At 38.2% G+C, this 19,951-nt stretch overlaps 2 protein-coding genes across 2 annotated transcripts; both read right to left on the bottom strand.

The window, feature by feature from the left end:
- Positions 1-2,659: 2,659 nt before the first annotated feature.
- MONOS_9131 (uncharacterized protein) lies at positions 2,660-3,178 on the bottom strand (the record flags this gene model as incomplete). The annotated part of the gene is made up of 1 exon (XM_067879599.1): positions 2,660-3,178. The coding sequence occupies one exon, from the start codon at positions 3,176-3,178 to the stop codon at positions 2,660-2,662; it is 519 nt and encodes a 172-aa protein (XP_067729578.1).
- A 6,981-nt stretch (positions 3,179-10,159) lies between these two features.
- MONOS_9132 (uncharacterized protein) lies at positions 10,160-17,905 on the bottom strand (the record flags this gene model as incomplete). Its single annotated transcript, XM_067879600.1, has 1 exon — positions 10,160-17,905. One exon carries the CDS (start codon positions 17,903-17,905, stop codon positions 10,160-10,162), a length of 7,746 nt encoding a protein of 2,581 aa, XP_067729577.1.
- Between the last annotated feature and the right edge of the window lie 2,046 nt (positions 17,906-19,951).

Raw genomic sequence — 19,951 nt, 5'->3', positions numbered from 1 at the left:
AAATAAAATCTATAGTGGTATTTATTGATCAAAGAGAAAATTTGATTTTTTGCAAATATTCAGCTTAAATATCTGTAATATATGTTTGTTTCATTTTAATATGCAAAAAAACATACCTCTTTTATGATTTAAGTGTAAAAGGTTTTTTTGATCAAGTCAATTAAAAAAAATTCTTTTAATAGAAAATTCAAACTTCTCAAAGAAAAATAGTAATATCATAATTGTGAAAACAAAACTTATAAAGAAAATTTAAATTTATTGAACAATGTTGATGGATATAAAAGAACAAAATAACATTTCTTTCAAATAACATGCATTTTATTTTATATTAATCGAGCTGAAACTTAATCATTAACTTTCTGCTTCAGCTGAGCAGTTCAACAGATTCAGCAAATATCGTTTCAAAAAATGAAGGAGTTACATTAATTAATTATTACCACTTTCAAAAACTCTTCTTTTTCTCTTTATTCTTCATATTACATTCCCATTCAGCTTCTTTCTTATCCTCCATTCATTTTTCTTCAGTTTCTGCTCTTTTTCATCTTTATCCCACATTTGAAAATGCAACTCATATTGTCTTTTTTTTATCTCCAATGTTTTCCAAATTAATTTTTCGTTATACTGCTTCATTGCTTATCTCTCTGAAAAACTTTAAAAGCTTTCTCTGCGAATTTGTGTCATTCATTTTCTTTATTTTCTTCTCCTCTCAGCCATTTCCCTCTTCCTCGACCATTCCTTCATTGCGAGTCTCACTTTTAACAACCTCACAATATTCCACCTCATCTCTCTCACAAACCCCTTCTCTTTCAACTTCTTTTATAAGACCTGCTGTTCCATGAGCAGCGTAAATTTGGCACACAGAAACCAGCAAACTTCCGCAGATTACATGTTTTCCTTGAAATAAAAATTAGCTAATTCAGTATTATTGATGAGGTAAATGAAGAATGAAGAACGAAGAAGAAGAAGAAGAAGAAGAAGAAGAAGAAGAAGAAAGAGAAGGAGAAGGAAAAATAGCATATTTTGCCAATAAAAATGATAGAAATATTTTAGGTCATTCATTCTATTGCAAGTTACAAACAGATAGGTCAATGGAAATGCTGGCGAAGAATAAGAAACAGAAAGATCCTTCAATTATTGAGCTGACAGAAGCATCGTCTTTCTCAATTTTATCTCAAAATGTTCGGATCTATCAGATTTTGGTAACATCTTCACTTGTATCTTTCGGAATCTTCGCTTTGAACAAAAAAATTCCAAGTTATTCTCGAACTTTGAGAGATGCTCTTCTTCTTCTTCATTTTTCATTCTTTTTAATTTTCCAACTGGACCAGGGTGCCTGTCGGCTTCACCATTCAGTAGGAGAAGTTGCAAAGAGAAAATTGTTGCAGGCGCTGAAAAGCCATTGCCATCTTCATCTTCATCAACAGTATCTGTTATTGATCCTTCGGATGCATCGGTTTTGTCACCAACAAATGTGTTAGCAGCAGTAATTGACGATATCGGAAGGCAGCTGAGGTGAATTTGAGTCGCATGCCGCTGTCGCTGCTGCTGTCGTAACGTGAGAATGTTGTGGTGATACGCTATATGCTGAGTGGGGTTGTTGCGCATCCCTGTGATGTGGCGCTTTGGAGATGCTTTCTGTTTTGCAAATGGAGCAGATTCTTTCGTTTGCTGCTTCGATGTGAACGAAATCGGAGAGCAAATATCTGTTGTGCAGTGGATGTGAATGAGTTCTTGGAGGTTATAATCTGTTTATCCCTTAACTGCTTCCATTTGCGATAGCGTTGATGAAGTGTTTAACACAGCACCAAAGTGTTTAAAACGAAGATAGACAATGAGGTGATTGGGCGAGGGATAGAATGTTTTGCAAGAAGGAAGCTGAAGAGAAGGGGATGGAAAAGGTGGGGTTAACAATGGAGGTTGTGGTTCTGGCACCAGCAGCAATAACGCCAGCAGAACTTGAGGAACGAGAAGAGGCAAAAGAGGATAAGGAGGAAAAAGATGATGAGAAGGAAGAAGAAGAAGAAAGAAGAAATGGGAAATGAAGAAGAAGTGAATGAAGATGATGTGCTTGCAGAAGCAAATGTTGGGAAAGGGAATGGTGTTTCGATAATTTGCTGCTGAATCCTTCTTCGATTTTTGATTTCAGGCAGAAAATCTGAGCAAAGCGTAGTTAGAATCGTTACAGGCTTATTCTTCTCTTTTGTTGTTTTCATCTTTTCTTTTGCTCCTCTTTCTTTCTGAGTCTTTCTTATGTCTTTATTAAATCCATCTTCTTTTTCTTCTTTCCTCCTCCTCCTCTTCTTCTTCTTTCTCATTATCGATGAATTTATCTGTCAGACTCAACGATCCTTTTTCATCTTTATCACTCACAAACTCATTTGCACTCCTCTTCTCATCCTTCTTCTCTCACTTCCCCTCCTTCTCACCACAGCACACACGAATCTCCTGACAAGCCACATACGTTGCATAGTTCAAAAGGATGCTCTGTGGCTCAAACACATCCCTCGTCGCTGACACGCTGCTGCTTGCAAACACACCTTCATTTCCCAATCTGCTTTTCCCAAGAATCGCACATGTTATGGTAGTGAGAAAGAAGAAATGGAAAAAGAAGGAGATAAAAAAGGATATGACATGTTCGATGTGCAGAATGACTTCTGTGTTAGCGAAGAGGAGTCCGCAGTGAGAGACGATAGAGTGAATGGCTTCGGCGGAGTGTCAACAAGAACAGAAGGGGCAGACAATTGTGTGTGTGGCAAGGGGAAAAATGATGAGTGGTAATTGTCGAGGAGGCAGTGATGTGTTGAGTGCACAACAGGGAAGATAAGAGTGAGCTATCGAACAAGCAGAATGTCTGCTGCAATTCGTCGTCATTTTCATCACCTCCTTCTTCTCTTCCCCTGTCCTTCCTCCTCCTTTCTGTTATTGCCTGTGGAAGCCTTGTGTCGAATGCATCAATTTGTGATGTGCAAAACTCGTCTTTCTCGTTCGTCTTCGTCTTCGCCTTTGGCTCTTCCTGCTGTCTTCCTTTCCTCTGCTCTGCCCCTAATTTGCTTCTGAAATCCACCTTCTTTGCTTCTTCCATTTGAACTTGAACTTCTCTCTCTTCGCTTCTTGGCGGTGCCACAAAGAAAGAATTAGCGCGACGTAGCTGGCAGCCCCTTCCCCCCTCCACTGCCATTTATCGTGCGATGCCCATTCACCTCATTCTGAACAGCCAGCGCACGGATGTCGTTCGAAACGCTGAAGCAGAGCGGGATGTGCCGTTGCAGAAGAGGAAAGCAGTTCAGATGCACATCCTGCAATCTAACAGAAGGCTTTGATATCGACGATGATACTGTTGAGAGAAGGCAAACTGAATGAAATATTTATTAGGGTGAATTATCTGGTCGCTGATTGAACAACTCATATTCATTCCAAGGAAGATGGAATGATCCTATACGAAGTGAGAGGAAATATCATTGAAAAAGAGGAGGAAGGTGAATGCATGCAGTTACAGAGAAATCCATTTATTATTTTTAAATATTTTCGAAGAAGATGCTGATATGATTTCATATGATTTCATTGATTGGACAAAATATTGTGTTTGAAAAGAAAACTTCGAAGGAGCAGTTAATTGTAAACAAAATATCATTATCAGGAAGATTTAAGCTTATCAATAAAATCGGATATCCCCGAATCTTAAGCAGCTATTGAGTGATTATCTTTCAATTCTTGCCACAAACAGAAAATGATTCTGGGCTGTTTGTATTAAAAAATATAAATGTACAAAACATTTGAAGAGGTTAATAGCAAAAATTGTGAAGAAGGTCAAGAAAAACACGAAGACGAAGGCGAAGGAGGAGGAGGAGGAGGAGGAGAAGAAGAAGAAGAAGAAGAAGAAGAAGAAGAAGAAGAAGCAATATGTGACTGAAGAAGATTTTGTGTGTTTTTGGCTATGCGATTCATAACAGGCGTGCTTGTCGCTGAATAAGCAAGTGAATTGTGAGAAGGCGAATTTTGTGTTTGAAAATCGAGAAATGAGGAAGATGGTGATTGAATGAAGGAGGATTATCAGAAGAAGAAGAAGAAGGCGAAGAAGAAGATGCAGTTGAGAAATGTGCAAACAGTTGACTAACATTTCTGAAGAAGATGACGAGGACGCTTTGTGTGAAGTTGTTGATTGACCAAAACGTATCATTTGATGAATGAACTTCTGACTGGTTCGAAAAAATTCAATCACAAAATATGTGAAGAACAGATTGTGGAAGTCAAACAAGTTGGATTTCTTCAAATCAACTCACTGACTTTTTGCGATTTCCTCTCCTTTCTCTTCAAAAATTGAAAATGATAATTGCTCTCAAATTTTTTCCCTTTCCATTTCCATCTTCCATTCAGCTCACAAAATTCTCTGAAAATATCAATCTCTCTTTTTCTTCAAGATTCTCTTTCTCTTCCATAAAATATTCTCCTCTCATAAAAAATACCTCTCTTCCATTTGTACATTTCTCAATTTTCCTCTTCATTCAAGCTTTTGTCCTCTTTTCTTTCTTTTCAAAATCCATTTCTCCAATCAACAATAATCACCTTCTTCATCATCCTCAGCCACTTCCATATATATTTACTACATTTTCTTCTATTAATCTCCACCAACTCTTCTCCACCTTTTTGTCTCAGAATTTCTTTCATTCAAAAACCCCTCTCGAAATATTAACATTCAAAAATATACTCAACTTTCACCCTCTCCCACAAATAATCATTTTCCATCTCTTCTCTGCCCCATATCCCTCCTATGCATGGTGTTGATGAAATAAACGAGATATATTTCTTTTGGTGGTTGAGAATATTATTAAAGGAGATGATCATGACAAAAACAGAAAAAACCCCTCTGGACAGGCATCAAGCTGTGGATGGGCTGAGAAGACCCTCCAGTGAGATACACGATGTATTTTGTGGAAACACATTCCAAGCTGCAATTTGACCATTCTGAGACTGAAATGATGAGATTGATTAATTTTTGGAATGATAATAGCTGTGGAGATGCGCCTGGTAGCAAAAAAACAGTCGAAGGACAGTTTGGTATTTATTAATTATTCTTTGAATGAATATTTGCCTGTTGATATGTTTTGTGTTGTTTTCAGGGCAGGAGGCGGAAATGAATGAAAATTGAATAGCTCATTGTTAAGGCTGATCATCGAATTGAGGCAGCAGATTCATATGGAAAGCGTGTATGATGTGTAAATTGAGAAGGGAATTAGAACTGTAAATTTCTGAGGGAAAACAATCTGTTTTATATCGAGAAAGATGGAAACAAAACAGAAAACACAAATATTACAAAATTTTGAAGAGCAAGAAATTGAAGCATTTGATGGAGAAAAGGCTGTTGAAAAGGATGGTTGGGGAATCAGATGATTAAACGCTGAAAATTGAATGTTCTCATTTTATGTTTATCGATTTCAACTTATTTTTTTTTTTAAAAATATTATTAAACAGTTTTTTGTTTAAGAAATTGATTAATTATGTAGTGTAATTATTGTTATCATGTTTTTAAAACCAGCCAACTAAAGTTTTGTTCTGTTTATTGAATATTTGATATTTTTTCAAAGAAAATTTTATATTTTTTCACAAATTTTGTATAAAAACGATTAGAAACAAATAAAAATCAACTTATAAATAATAATAATAATATATAATACTTTGTTTTTATACAATTTCAAATTAAATTTCTCTTTTTGAAGCAACCCTTCATGAAATAATTTTTTGATCAATCGTCGGAATTTTTTATGATATCAAAAAAAATCACCCAATTTCAATCACTTTTTGGAAGCTTTCTTCGAAGATCCGCGCTGTTGAAGGAGCTCTGTGAAAATCATTCACAAGTCCACTTTCTTTAAAAGCAGAAAAAATGTTAATCGACGAAGAAACTTGTAATATCGCATTCACAGCAACCCATAAAAGTTGTTCCATGCTATTGTACGTTGAACCCGACTTTACCTGTTGAATTTGCAGCTTCCAAAGAGAGAAAATTAATAAATCCTATGTTTGAAACAAATGTTTGTATTTGGGTGAAAACCAAAAGCAAATTATTTTTATTTGCAAGTCGAGTCAATATATTATCTGACAGGTGGATTCTGCAACCATCAAACATTAACACAGCCTGTGCATGCTTATCTGGTAAAATCATTCTTTTGATGTTGATATGAGGAATGAAAACTTTCTCAACCTAGTTTTCAAACAACTCCTTTGTGAAATAAGACGAATTTCCGATTTCCACACAACCATGAATTCCTATTTGATAGCCTAGAGACCGAAGGGATCTTTTGTTTAACGGTTTTTGCACCAGAAAACAAGGAGGAATAAAAGTTCCATCAAGTGAAATGCAGTGGGGCAATGCTGTCCTTATCTCTCTACCGTCAACATGTGTGTGATAGATTCAGAAATTTTCATTTGTTCCGACTATAAGGTTCATCTTTCTTGTATCTTCATGCGCGTGATAACCTGATTCATCAGCACAGAAGATCATGGATGTATATTTTCCACACACATATTGAACCAAATGATTATTCCAGATGATAATGCTTTGTTCCGATATTTTCATTCTTTTTTCTTCTCTCACGCTTGAAGGAACGATCATCAATTCCTCGCTATGCCTTTTTATGAATGAAGAATGAAAATTATGAGAAGGCGTTTAATAGATAAATTGTGAAATAAAAAAATATTTCAAAATAAACTGTTTATTTCAAGATTCCCCTGTAATTTTAAATAAAAGGCAGTGTTTTGAAGAAAAACCAATTTTTTTCTATTGTGGCCTGAAAGTCTTGCATTTATCAAAAAAACATTATAATTCATGTTGAAGCCAAAAACGCATCAATATTAAATATCATGTTATGTTTTTCACAAATAAAGCTTTTTTTTGTGAGTTTTTTAATTATTTGAATTATTTTCCTTCGAATGAGAAAATGAATCGTTTTCTAATAATTATGAATTTTAGCATGAAGATAAACGTTCAACAAACAATTGAATCTATTTATTTGTCAGTTTTATCTTCCTTTTGTTAAAATACACAATTTTGGAATTTAGAAATTTTTGTTTTTGCTTTAAAACAGTGACACAATCATTCACGATTGGTTCCTTTTTAATCTTTGAACAACATTAAACTTCTTAATATATTTATTATACCTATTATGAATAACTCGAATTGATAAACATTTATTTATGTAAATGATCAATTTAATTATTTTTCATCTTTACGTTTGTTTATTGAAAACAAATATGCAGTTAAAACAAGTTTGAAAGCAATTTCTTTTGTTTGTTTAAAATGTTCTCATGTTATTTTATTTTCATTTCAAAAGCTTTCTTTCATTTAATTAAAAAAATATTTTATTAACACATTCTGGTTGAAAAGTTTTAGCGAAAATACTGCAGAGCAAATAAAACAATAATGATAACATGAGTGAAATAGCAATTGAAATGAATTCATGATGATTAAATTTATTTCATTGTTTTTAAACAGATTTGGTTTTTTTGTTTCGAAGATTGAAATGAGGATTGCAAAAGCTGTTATTCCTTGAAGTGGATGGAGTGATTGATGAAATGAATAAAGAAGAATTCAAATCTGCTTTCACAAAAGATTTTTTTTTTGACTGAATTTTCAAAATGATTGAAGAAAAGAAAATATCAGCGGGAAATGCAGTTTTGTCACTAAAGTGCATTGGCTATTTAAATGTGCTGTTGAACCAGTGAAATGGAAGCTTAGAAAAATATACGATGAACGAAAGATTTGAGAAGATGATTGATAATGAAGAAATGAAAAAAGAAGAGAAGAATGAAAAGCTTCAAACTGATCTTTTCGAGTGTTTATTTTCACTTGACGGCTTGCGTTCTTTGGATCCATATCCGATGTGCGTGTCATTCCTTGTGAAAGTCACATTGAACAAAGAGGAAAGAAAAAAAGTTCGGAAGGAAGGAGAAATAACCGTACCAGCTTTGAGCAACATTAAACAATGTGAGGTGTGTTAATATATTTATAAATTCATTAATGCATTTTATTTTCATTTTTTTGCATTGGAAGAGAAAAAAGAACTGTATTTGAATAAAGTCAAAGTGATTATCTGACATGATCAGGAGCATCGCAATTTAACACAGCTTGCTAATCAATTTGCTTGACAATTTTTGACAAACCGAATATTCGAAAATGAAATGAAAAAGATGTTATTGCAATTCTTTGTCAATTTTTCAATTTTTATTCGATTAATTATATATTGCAAATCTTGTGAAAGCTTTTAAAAAAGATTTTTATCCAAAGAAATCTAATTCAAATTGTGTTATTTGAGAGCATCAAATATTTCAACTTTTGAAAACTCAATTTTTATTTTTATTTTTATTTTAATTTTAATTTTTATTTTTGAATTTTTCAAACAAAAATAACCAAAGCAATTTTCTTTAAATCCCAAAACGATAAATCTCAGATTTCTTTGATAAAACAAATCAAGCGAAAATAATTCTGAACATGGTTGGAACCATTTATTCAATCAAAAAAATGCATATTCAATGCTTTTTCAAAACGGCCAGTAGATTTAAGTTTTTCAAGGTTATTTCAAAATAACTGGGTTTATTCAAATTTCGTGGCTGAAACTTGAAATAACACAAATAACTTTAAATGACCAATTCATTTCACATTTTATCTAATGACAAACTTTCGCAACAACGGCTCTTAGCGATTTCGGTGTGATTTGCTTTCTTTTATCTCTCAGATTTTTTAGAATATCCATGACTCGTTTTTCTTGCTTTCGAGTCATCAACATGTTTTTTTTCTCAATAACCTTTTTCCTTATATATCCGGTTCTAACCTGGCAGACAAGGCTCGGTGTGCAGTTGAGTGCCTCTGCAATTCGAACGTTTGAAGGAATTTTAACTTTTCTCATTTTGCAAGCGTTGAAGAAGGAACGAATTAATGAAACTTTCGTTTTTGAAGTATTTCGCGACAAGAATGATGAAATGAAGTGCAGGTCCAATTTTGGAATTAATCCTGTTAAAACTGTTTCAAACGAAGATAAACTGAAAGTTGAAATAACGAAAGGCATTTCCAATAAAATAATATACAAATATACTTTACTGAAACAACCATAATAATTAAAGAATTATCGTTGGCAACATTTAACAATTAACTTGAACGGTGAGTGACTGCATGATTTCTCAAATAATCACGCATTTGAAAAGATGTTTTTTTCATTTCTTGAATAATTAAAAAGATCTGATGTGCAAATCACCGTCATCTCCAAATGGAAAACGATTTTTGAGATAATTTTTTTATCTTTCCTTTTTTCGGTGTGCGTTTCCTTGAACTGTTGTCAGTTGTGGATAAGAACTACTATATCATAGTCAGTTATTCATCGAAATTATAAACAGAACAACTTCGATAAAAAAAGAGATATTGCAGAGTTTTAAATGATGAAAACAAAAACATTGAATTCATCTCAAAGCATTTCTTGCAACTGTTTGAATCGAAATTTCATATTGAAGATATATTGCATCAAAAAGAATAACCCATTTAAAAAAAGAAAGAAAATTAAATGTTTGTACAGTTTTCTCTGATAATAAATTCATTAAAAAATGCATTGCAAATCGGAATAACAAAGTTGTCAGTGAATTGAAAACATAACATGACAAATAAAAATTCAACATTTGAACCTAATTGTTCAATCTCAATTAAATTTGAATGTATAAATATTGATAAAATAAAGATATAACAAATGTGACTGGATGAAAAAAAAGAAAAGATGTTGAAAAATGAAAAGTGAATCTTTAAAAGGAGAGACATTACTGAAAATGAATTCTTCAGTGCAATATTCTTTCGGAATTCGCAATCATTCGAAGAAAGAAATCGAATATTTGGTGTTCAAAATACAGAAATTTGAAATATCATATATTTTGTCTGCACGCACATGTCTTGCAAATTAACAGGGAAACTGGCATTGCACCACAAATCTCCAAAAAATTGCAAGCAGCATGTTGATAAGCAAGCAAACAACAAACAGAGGCCTACAAAGTTTCAAATTGTCAGAATTTTCAAAAAATGAAAAAAAAAAGTCAGAAATCAAATTGACAAAAATTCTCTTTCTTATTCGAACAAGCGCATCGAAACAAAAAGGAAGCACAATCAGTTCCATCATCATCGTCATCATCAGGACAAAATGTTTTCCACACTTTCGCTTCCATTTCCAATGCAAGACGAGCCACCTTCTTCGTTCCCATTTGAAGCATATTGAAGATCAATTGCATCTGAAACTGTCAATATTGCTGCTCCTGGTGGAAAATGCCCAATAAGACAGCGCTTCATATCGGTGAGGTTCGGACGCTGCGATGAATGGGACGAAATCGACGCAGAGATCAATTGGCCGAAGAAGGGAGATGATGCGTTGATTCCATCAAGATTTGGCGTTTCTCCTCGTTGGATCTTCTGCCCAGCCATCTCTGCCTCATATTCTCCAAACGGAATATTCAGTGTCAGACACTCCCACAACATCATCCCAATTGAAAATACAACCGATTCCTTTGTTGCTCCCAGCTTCTTGTTGATCAGAAGCTCGGGCGCCTTCCACCTCAGACACTCTTTTTGGAATTCATCTTCATCCTCAAAAGCTGAAGATGGAAGAGAATCTCTATCATCATCATCATCATCATCATCACTGGCAGATGTTACAACTGTTGATGAAGAGATCGACGATGACTCTGAATCATCAGACGAAAAGTCAGAGTGCATCACAACGCAGATCACCATATGCTCAGAAAACAGCACAATGTGAGGACTGAGATTGACCAAAGATTGAAGAGGGTTTTTCATTTCATCAAAGGAGTGGAGTGCAAGATTAGCCACCCAGAACAGGATTTGAGCAGCTGTTTGCTCCCTCTCCTTCAATGAACCAATCGCCATTTCTTTCTTCTCATTCCTTCCATGAAGCAACATAAACAGAGAATCCCTCAAGTCAACGATCAGCTTCTCATGAGGAGACGAACAGGCCATTGCATCCACCAGATTCGACATCGATGAGGTGGTAGGGCACAGTTCCTCCCCTCGAACAAATGTTGAATCAGAATCAGTCGTTGAAGTGGTGGAAGTGGATGAGATGGATGGTGATGGAGTTCTTTTCCTTGTCTCTTCTTCTTCAACTTTTTCCAGCATCCATTGAGGAATCTTGTCCGAGTCTTTTCCCAAGATATATTCTGTCGAGCCACTCTCACTCAGCAAATGCTCTGATGACTCTGAGTGTCCCAAGCTATTCTCATACACCCTTTTCTTTATCCTCTCTTCATTCTTCTTCTCTGCCTCCCTCTCTGCTCTTCGCCACTGCTCCTCAGGTGACATCTCCATCGTCACCATCTCAAACGCTTTCGGATCCTTTTTCACTGTGTCTTCCACAATCATCTCCAATTCTTCCGTTCTTCTCTTCTGTTTTCTCCATCGAACAATGAATATCACAAATCCAATCAGAACAATCAATAGAACAACAGCCATAATAATAACAATCAACAGCCAATAAGATTTTCCTTCATTCCCACCTTCAACAATTCTTTCATCTCCTTTTGAACCAGATTCACTTTTGTTTTTGAGAATAATTCGATCTGTTGATGAGAGTGAGTCGATTCTTCCAAATTGTATTGCTACAGACACCTCGGATTCATCAGATGATTGCTCAATAATAGCTGATGAAATGTCTGCAACAACTGCCTCTTCTGATATAAATCCCTCTCTTTCAAAGGAGTGTGGCTCAACAGCCTCTTCTTCTCCAACAGCCACAATCACAGAGAACGACAGATTGCAGGGGAGAAGGAGCAATCCCTTGAAGTGCAGTGTTGTGAATTCCCCCTTTTGTTCTGTCTCCACACTCTCCAGCGAAGGAATGAACAGCTCTGATGATCTGTTATCGCTCAGCCCTGACAGCTGGCACCCATCATCCAGAATCCACAGCGATGAATTGTCCTTCCATCCATCTCCTCCTTTCAGACTGGTCAACGAAAGTGAACCATTTCCCTCGCAAACAATGTTTCTTCTCACAGATGGATATCCTTCGATTCTCGGATTGTTATCAAAAAATTTTCCTTCTTCAATCCTCACAACTCCACCTCTCACACCCAAAGCACCCTGCGATGCATTTCCCATTGTCGTATCCCTGATGATAGCAACACTGCCTGACAGTTCCACCAACGATTCGTTCCATCTGCAGATTGCACCTGAACCCGTTTCAATAGAAGCAAGTGGTTCTTGTTGTTTGCCCATGAAAGCGCACAAATCAACTGTAATCTCAGAGCACGATTTGAATGATGCAACAGTGGGATTGCTGGATTGAGTTGTGCTCTGTGAAAGTGAACAGTTGCTCAAATGCACTTTGCCAGATAATTTGTCTGCACTGAAAAGAGATGAATCTGCTGCAGAGGATGTGATATTTGAGAAGGATGAATGGATTAGAGAAACATTCCAATTTCCATTTGAATTTAAAATGGGATTGGTCGAGTGGATTTTGTAAACGCTTCCATTTGCTTGAGTATCTGAACATTCAAACTCTTTCACACCCACATTCACACAGTCATCCACAATCACACAACTTCCATTTGCAACAACATTTTCCAGTCTCGCACTTTCCATGTGCACCTCTGATGCATTGTGCAGCTCCATCACATTCCCTGTGAAGAACACCTCTGAAACATCCAAATGTGACACATTCACTGCATTTGCTTCTCTGATCAAGAGGAATGGCAATGCAATTCTCATTGCAGCAATTCTGGATTGTATGATTGAGAGCGAGCCTTGGGCAACACGCACCATGCTCAGTTGCAGTGTTTGCTCATTTGATGCAGACTGCGCATTAAACATGTTCTGCGCTGAAAACATTGCGCGTGAAAGGACAAGAGAGCCACTCTTCACATGCAGAAGAGATGGAACAGATGATGAGAAATGTGCTCCAAATTCAAATGTGATCAGCTCAATCTCCACTCGCAGGGTACACTCAATGATCCCCTCATCCTCTGCTCCATTCGCTGGCTGGTCCAGATGCACTGTTGCTACCTCCACCCTGTCTGCTGACCGGATTGCCACATCTCTCGCTGATGCTGGGCCTGCGATGAGGGAATCATAGAAAATATAAAGTGAGCTGAATGAACTGCTGATCACATGCCTCAGCCCCACATTCACAGATTCGCATGGAGCTGATGAACTCCCACAATGAATGGAATCTGATGCCTCAGGTGCTGTTGATGAAGCAAACACCACATAATCCATGAATGGCAACATCTTCAGCAGAAGATCCTCCTCATCCTCAAATGTCTGCATTGTGCACCCCCATATTGCAAATGTGCGGTTGTATGATGTGCCAAAGTCGAGGTCGAACTGTGTTTCATTGATCTGTGTGTCGATGTTGGTGCATCTCACATACACATCTCTCCCTCGCAACGCTGTGTTTGCTGAAAAGTCGATGTTGCTGAAGCAAAAAGGAAGCGGTGCTTGTGTGCTCGATGAACAATCCAGGAAGATCACACCCCCTCTGCCACTCGACTTTGCAAAGCACTCACTCGCTTGGCAATCTTCCCACGTGACAGACCCACCATTCCCAAGCTCAAATAGCACTGCTCCTCCTCTTTCACTTGAGGATGAGCCACACCCTTCCAGTGTGGTGTTGTTCACTCGCAGTGTTAATCCTGTGATTGTTGCGCCTCTCAGTAGCCCAGGTGCATTTCCGTTCTTCTGCTCCACTCTCGAAAACGCACACTCATTCACTCCAATGTTTGCCAGCATGTTGTTGTTTGATTTGTCATGTGCCATTTTGGTACTGCTCATTCCCATTTCTGGATCTTCACTCAGAACAACCTCCACACCCAGCGCACTGCATCCTTCGCATACCACATCTGACCAGTTGCTGCTGCTCATGTTGATTGTCCCGCTGTTCTCCAGACAGATGAGTGGACAACTCGTTGAAATAGATTGCATGCTCAGCCTTGCGCATAGCAATGTTCCTTCATTCACTGTGATCATCACAAACTCAATCGATCCACTCTCCCCTTCATCCATCCCAAATGAGCTCTCTTCCACCTCCAGCACCCCTTCAACACCCTGTGATGCAATCAGTCTCTTGTCTCCATTTCCAAATGAGCAAGGAACAGCAAACACAATCCCCTGAATCACACATCTCTTTGTGTTCACAATCACAATTCCTGTGTTCCCACCAATATCTTTCAGACACCTCACAACACAAGTGCTGCTTCCAGATGCACATCTCACATCCACTCCACTCACATCCATCTCGCTCCCCACCTCACTCTCACCACTCACAATAATCCTCTTCCCCTCTCCTCCCTCCAATCGGGTGACTGTGTGATGAAGCGATCTGCACGGATGCCTCTCAAAGCCACACACCACTGTGTCTGCACCTCCACTCCCAACATGCACTTCTGCTCCAATTTCTTCAAAGAAATACACCAATGGGATTGCATTCGCTCTGTCGCTCCCATCATATCCCATGAACTGTTCTTCTATCCCTTCCTCACCCCTCATCCCATCCATGAAAGGCAGTGTGGTGTTTGTGATGCTGCACCTCAGCTCAGCCGATTGCACAAACATGTTGCTCCCATATTTCGCCTTGTTTGGCTTGCTCCCTCCTTCTCCAAAATCCGGATCTCTCACAACAAACCCATCTCCCCCTTCTTCCAGTCCAATCATCACCCCTCCTCCATATCCTCCTCCTGCTCCACTTGTTGGTGCTTCACACCCCTTGAATCGGCATCCCTCAATCACAATATCAGCATCAGCATCAGCATCAGCAGCATTCCCATATTCCACACATTCCACACACACCCCTCCTCCCATCCTCCCCTCACCCTCAACACAGCACCCATTAAAAACACATCCACTCAGCTTCACCATTGGCTCACTCTCATCATTCCCAGCTTTTGTTCCTGTCTTCTCAATCACCACTCTCACTCCTCCCCCATTACCGCTCTCACTCACAATACCACTCAAGTTGCACTCACTCATCTCCAGCAACTCTCCATTCATCCATTCCACTCCTGACCCCGACTCTGCCACACCATTGATGTTGATCCCTGAAATGTTGCATCGAATCATCTTTAACCATCCTCCTCCATTTCCTCCTTTGAATGAAATCACTGATATTCCACATTCAAGCCCATTCCCACTCATCTTCACATCCTCAATCTCCACTTCCCCACCTCTCCCTGCCACAAGCCCCACACCCCTTGTCCCTTCCCTCAAGTCAACTTCGCAACTGCTCACCCTCAGAACCCCTCCAATACACATCATCAGATACTCAATCTCAGAGTGAATGCTCTTCACATTCATCACTATCTTTTCAATCGAAAATGAACTGCCTGAAACAATTACTCCCTCTTGCGATATCTCTGAGCTCACACTCACATCAATGCCAACTTTCAACTCCTCTCCACATCCCACTCTCCACTCTCCTTCAGGCACAGTCACCTCTTCGCTTAACACAAATGGCGCATGAAGCTGAATTTCACCTGACTCAGCCAATGAAAATCGAAGAGCCAATCCTTGGCCGATTGAAGAGCATGGCGCTTCAGCAAATCCACATGCACCGAAGTCTGCCGCCCTGCTTCCCCCAACATGCACTGGCCCTGTGAAATTCTCCCACAGATACACAACAAGGGGAAGCACCACATCCCCATATGCTGCTTCTATCTCCACCCCCTCAATATCATCCAAACACCCCAACTCAGCCTCCGTCAAGCTCCAATCAAGCCAATTCCTCACATCCTCTTCATCAATGTGCCCTGCTGCAATAAACACATCCTTTCCCCATTTCGCCTTGTTTCCTCCAAACATCGGCTGAGTGAGCCTGAATGCCTCTGCTGATCCTTTCAACTGCACATATATCGCTCCTCCTCTTCCACTCTCCTCACTGCACTCACACCCCTCAAACCTTGATTCACTCACAATCATCTTCCCTCCTCCTCCCTCTCCCATTTCAACGTTTGCGTGCAGCGCCCCTCCTTTCCCACCCTCGCTGCCTGCAAAGCACTCAGTGAATGTGCATCCATCAATTTCCATGCTGTTTCCATTCACTATCCTCAGCAGATGGCTTCCTCCATCAGCAGACTTGCGGCACCCACACCTCACAAACTCGCAGCCGCTCACAGAAAGCGAAAGAGATCCATCTGAATCAGCCACAAGTGCTGCTCCCCCATCACTTCGTGTCACATCACTCATGCCTGTCGATGTGATGTTCACCACATCTGATGGAGTGCCAAAGTGGAACAGAGGAGCAGACGCCAGAGTAACAGAAGAGATGTTGGAGGAGGAAACAGATATTGAGCCAAACAAAACCATGAATAGAGACGAGCTGAAGATGACAGCTGAGGATGAGCCTGTGATGGTGAGATCTGAGATGGTAAGGGTGGCTTCTTGCTGAGTGAGGGTGAACAGCGAAGGCGATGGTGATTGAGGTGAGTTGTGGACAATGGAGAACGAAGAGACTGAAAGGGAGCCATGCGAGATCGAAAACAACGAGACTAAAGCACCACTTGAAAGCATGTTTGTCTGCACAATGCAGGTGGCTTTGTCGTTCCCATTCATCTCAATATGCTTTGTTCCAATGTCAATACACGAAGAAGGTGAAAATGAGGAGGGAAGGAGAATCACTTTCAATTCAGAATTTGCATCTGCCTGTCCAACTGCATATTCAAGTGTCTTGCACGCATCTGCCTCAGTAACTCCACATTTATTTTTGTCTGTTCCATCTGATTTCACAAACTTTTCGCAATAATAAGTGATCCAATCATTCACTGTTTGATTGTCTGCTGTGTTGTTGTTCCAGATTCTCTTTTCTTTTGTTGTCGAGAAGCAATTACTGAATGGGGATTCAATTACATCTCCACCATAAAAAAGCACATCGTTTCCTCTTCCATTTGCAGCTGTGTTTCCATCAAACAAGCAGTTTGAAATGAATTGAAACCCGCTCATCCAAGATTTTGATGGATTAAAAGCAATAGCAGCACCTCCTCTTGTTGAAGAAGTTGAAGTTAGGATATTTTTTTGAAATTTGCAGTTATTAACACTGATCGCACCCGGTTTTGAAGTTGGAGGACTTGCAAAAGAAATTGAGCCAAAAGCGTCATTCCCACAATTTCCATCAAATTCGCAATGGGAAATTTCAATTGCTCCAGAAGCCGGGAATAAACTGAATCCACTGTAAATTGCAGTTCCATAACCTCCATTTATTGAACAATTACGAAAGTTACATTTGAAAAAATAAACAATTTGATTAACATCTGGATTTTGATATTGATGAATGGCTCCTCCATATGTTCCAGCTTGACATCCAATAAAGTCTGTTTCTGTTATATTCGTAACTGCAATTGGATGAAAGTACATTGCTCCACCATCGCTGTTTGAAGAACAGTTCTGGAAGAGGCAATTGTGGATTGAAACATTGGCGCTTGAAACTGTGCAGGAAATAGCTCCACCATCCACAGAACTTGTTGGCAAATCAATCCATTCACACCATTCAAACTCATGATTGCCATCCGGCAAACCAATCCTTGAACTCACATTTATTGGGTTTTCTTGAGTTCCGTGTTGGGCTTCATTTGGTCTTGGTGTGCGAGCACAAGCGCGAAATGAGGTGTTGAACAGATTCAGAGAGTGACGAAGCTCGTTCATTGACTGGACAATCCCTCCATCAATTGCATCACTCACTGCTTCGAATGAGCAACATCTCATTTTTGTCGACAAATGGAACAATATGGATTCATCAGGCTTGGATGGCTCAGGCTTTGCCAAGGATGAAATATTCGAGAACGAAGAATGTCCAATGCGCACAGAGATCAGGGAAAGAGACGAGCAGAAGGGATGCGAGGAAAGAACAAACGAACCAAAAATACTTTGATCAATTTCAAGCATATTTTGGGAAAACAAAGAAAAAGATTCCGGCAGAGAAGAAACAAGAGATGGGAGAGCTTTCGGAGCATCGGAAGAGCGCATCGAAATATTGGACAAAAGCATGCACCCAGAAACGCACATTATTGGGCTTTTCGATTCCGTTCTGCAACATACCACACAACAGCCATGAAGAGCAAGATATGAATTTTGAGACAATACAAATTGTGAGCAGCTTGGGGGCAAAGCACAACAAAGTGAGGATATTTCCAACGAAGAATTGATTTCTCGGATAATTCCATTGAAGCACGAATATTTATTATTGTGCTCAAACTTTCTGTTTTCACTCAACAAATCGGGAAAGGAATCAAATAAAGATGATGACATTTTGCTCATTGAAGAACGGGAATCACTGCTCGAATGATTGATTTCGCATGGAGGGGCAGCACAGCAGCAATATTGGAGCAGCAAGGCAACTGCAACACAAGGAAAAATCGAGTTCATTCCTCACTCCTGCGAACAGTTCTATTATGGGCATTTAATCAAATTTCCCTTTGAATTATTTTTGAATTCGAAAAGGTTAGTAAAATGAGAAAAACATTGAATTAAAAGAATTCAAGCATAAATTAATGAATATCATTTGGAATTCTCACATTTATTCATCAAAAACTTGATCCTTCAAAAATCACCTTTTTTCGAAGTTAATTTCGTTTCCTTTATGACTTCACAGCAGACATCTTGTTTCCAAATCCATTTAAATAACCATTTTCTCCTTTGAAGCAATTGTTTCGTAGAGAATAATAATCGATCGAATGCACTCTGATTGAAATATTGAATTTTGATGATTCATCATCAATGAATATGACACAAATTTCTCGAAAACGAAAATAGAATAACCTTAAGCTTTAATGAAATCTCCAGAGAAATTAGTAAGGATTTATTCAACTCAAGGTCTGTAGCTCTTGCCATTCGGTCGATGATAAGCTGGAATTTTCTGTTTGGTTTCGCATTTACAAATTTTGTTCAGTTTGTTCAAAGTTGTATTTTCTTGAGCAAATACCCTATCCGAAGAAATATTTTTAGAGATTTTCATGAAAAATCTTTTTCACTCAGAAATAACTGCATTGATCGAGTTATCTGCCTCTTTTGGTGGAAACATTGATTCATCGAACGTAAGGATATGGATTATTATCTTCTCTTTGCTTTCAGGCAGGAATAAAATAATAATCTCTCTTTGTTGTTATTTTCACGTTTGTATTTGAATTGAAGAAGAAAAGAACATTGAAATAACTGTAATTTCTCCTCCCACTCATTCGTAATTGTGAATCCGTCATTTCCATCAGCAGCAGCACAACATCATTGTGTAGTTCACTAAATTTTGCCTTAATTTCACCTCAAATAATCAAAAATGAAGATATTTTCCCTCTCGCTCAGGATCATTCATGAGAGAAAATTAATCCAGCTTCAATCGAGATGCAAGACAAGCAAGAAGTTCTTTTGACAGTGAATAAGAAAATTTCCATTCATCAGCAAAATCATAATCTCTAAACTCATCTATTTCAATGTGCTGCATGACACAGTTTTTTCCTCAAACAGCAAAATAGAACTTTTTATCATCTGATGTCTGAAACTCCATATTGTTGTGAGATTTCTTCTTCTTCTTCGCATAATTCCACTTGAAGCTCAATTTGCAGCTCAAAAAAAACTGATGGACATCAACAGAGCCGAACATTCATTGAAGATTATCTTTCTTGAACATGCAATAATGGTGTTTTCTCTTTCAATGATTCCTCAATTTCCATTGTCCAAAAATAAAACTCCTCATCTGTCCCTTCAGAAAAATATTGTTAGACGCATTGTTAATTGCAATTGCAACTCTGGGATGATAAATGAATAATTGCCAAACCCAATAGGTTGGAATAGATAAGTATGCTTTGCAAAAAGAAGTTCGAATGATGTACAAATAACAACAGAACCCATAAGAGAAATCTCATTCGGAGAGTGGTTCTCTTTGAACAGAAGATGCTGCAATGAGAAGTGAGGCTATATTCTCCAAAAAGTATTTTGGAT

The sequence above is a fragment of the Monocercomonoides exilis genome (genome assembly GCF_001643675.1).
Source record: "Monocercomonoides exilis strain PA203 chromosome Unknown scaffold16-1735695, whole genome shotgun sequence".
Taxonomy (NCBI): Eukaryota; Preaxostyla; order Oxymonadida; family Polymastigidae; genus Monocercomonoides; species Monocercomonoides exilis.
Note: the sequence above shows the minus strand (reverse complement) of the source record. Positions and strands in the feature narration are given on the sequence as shown.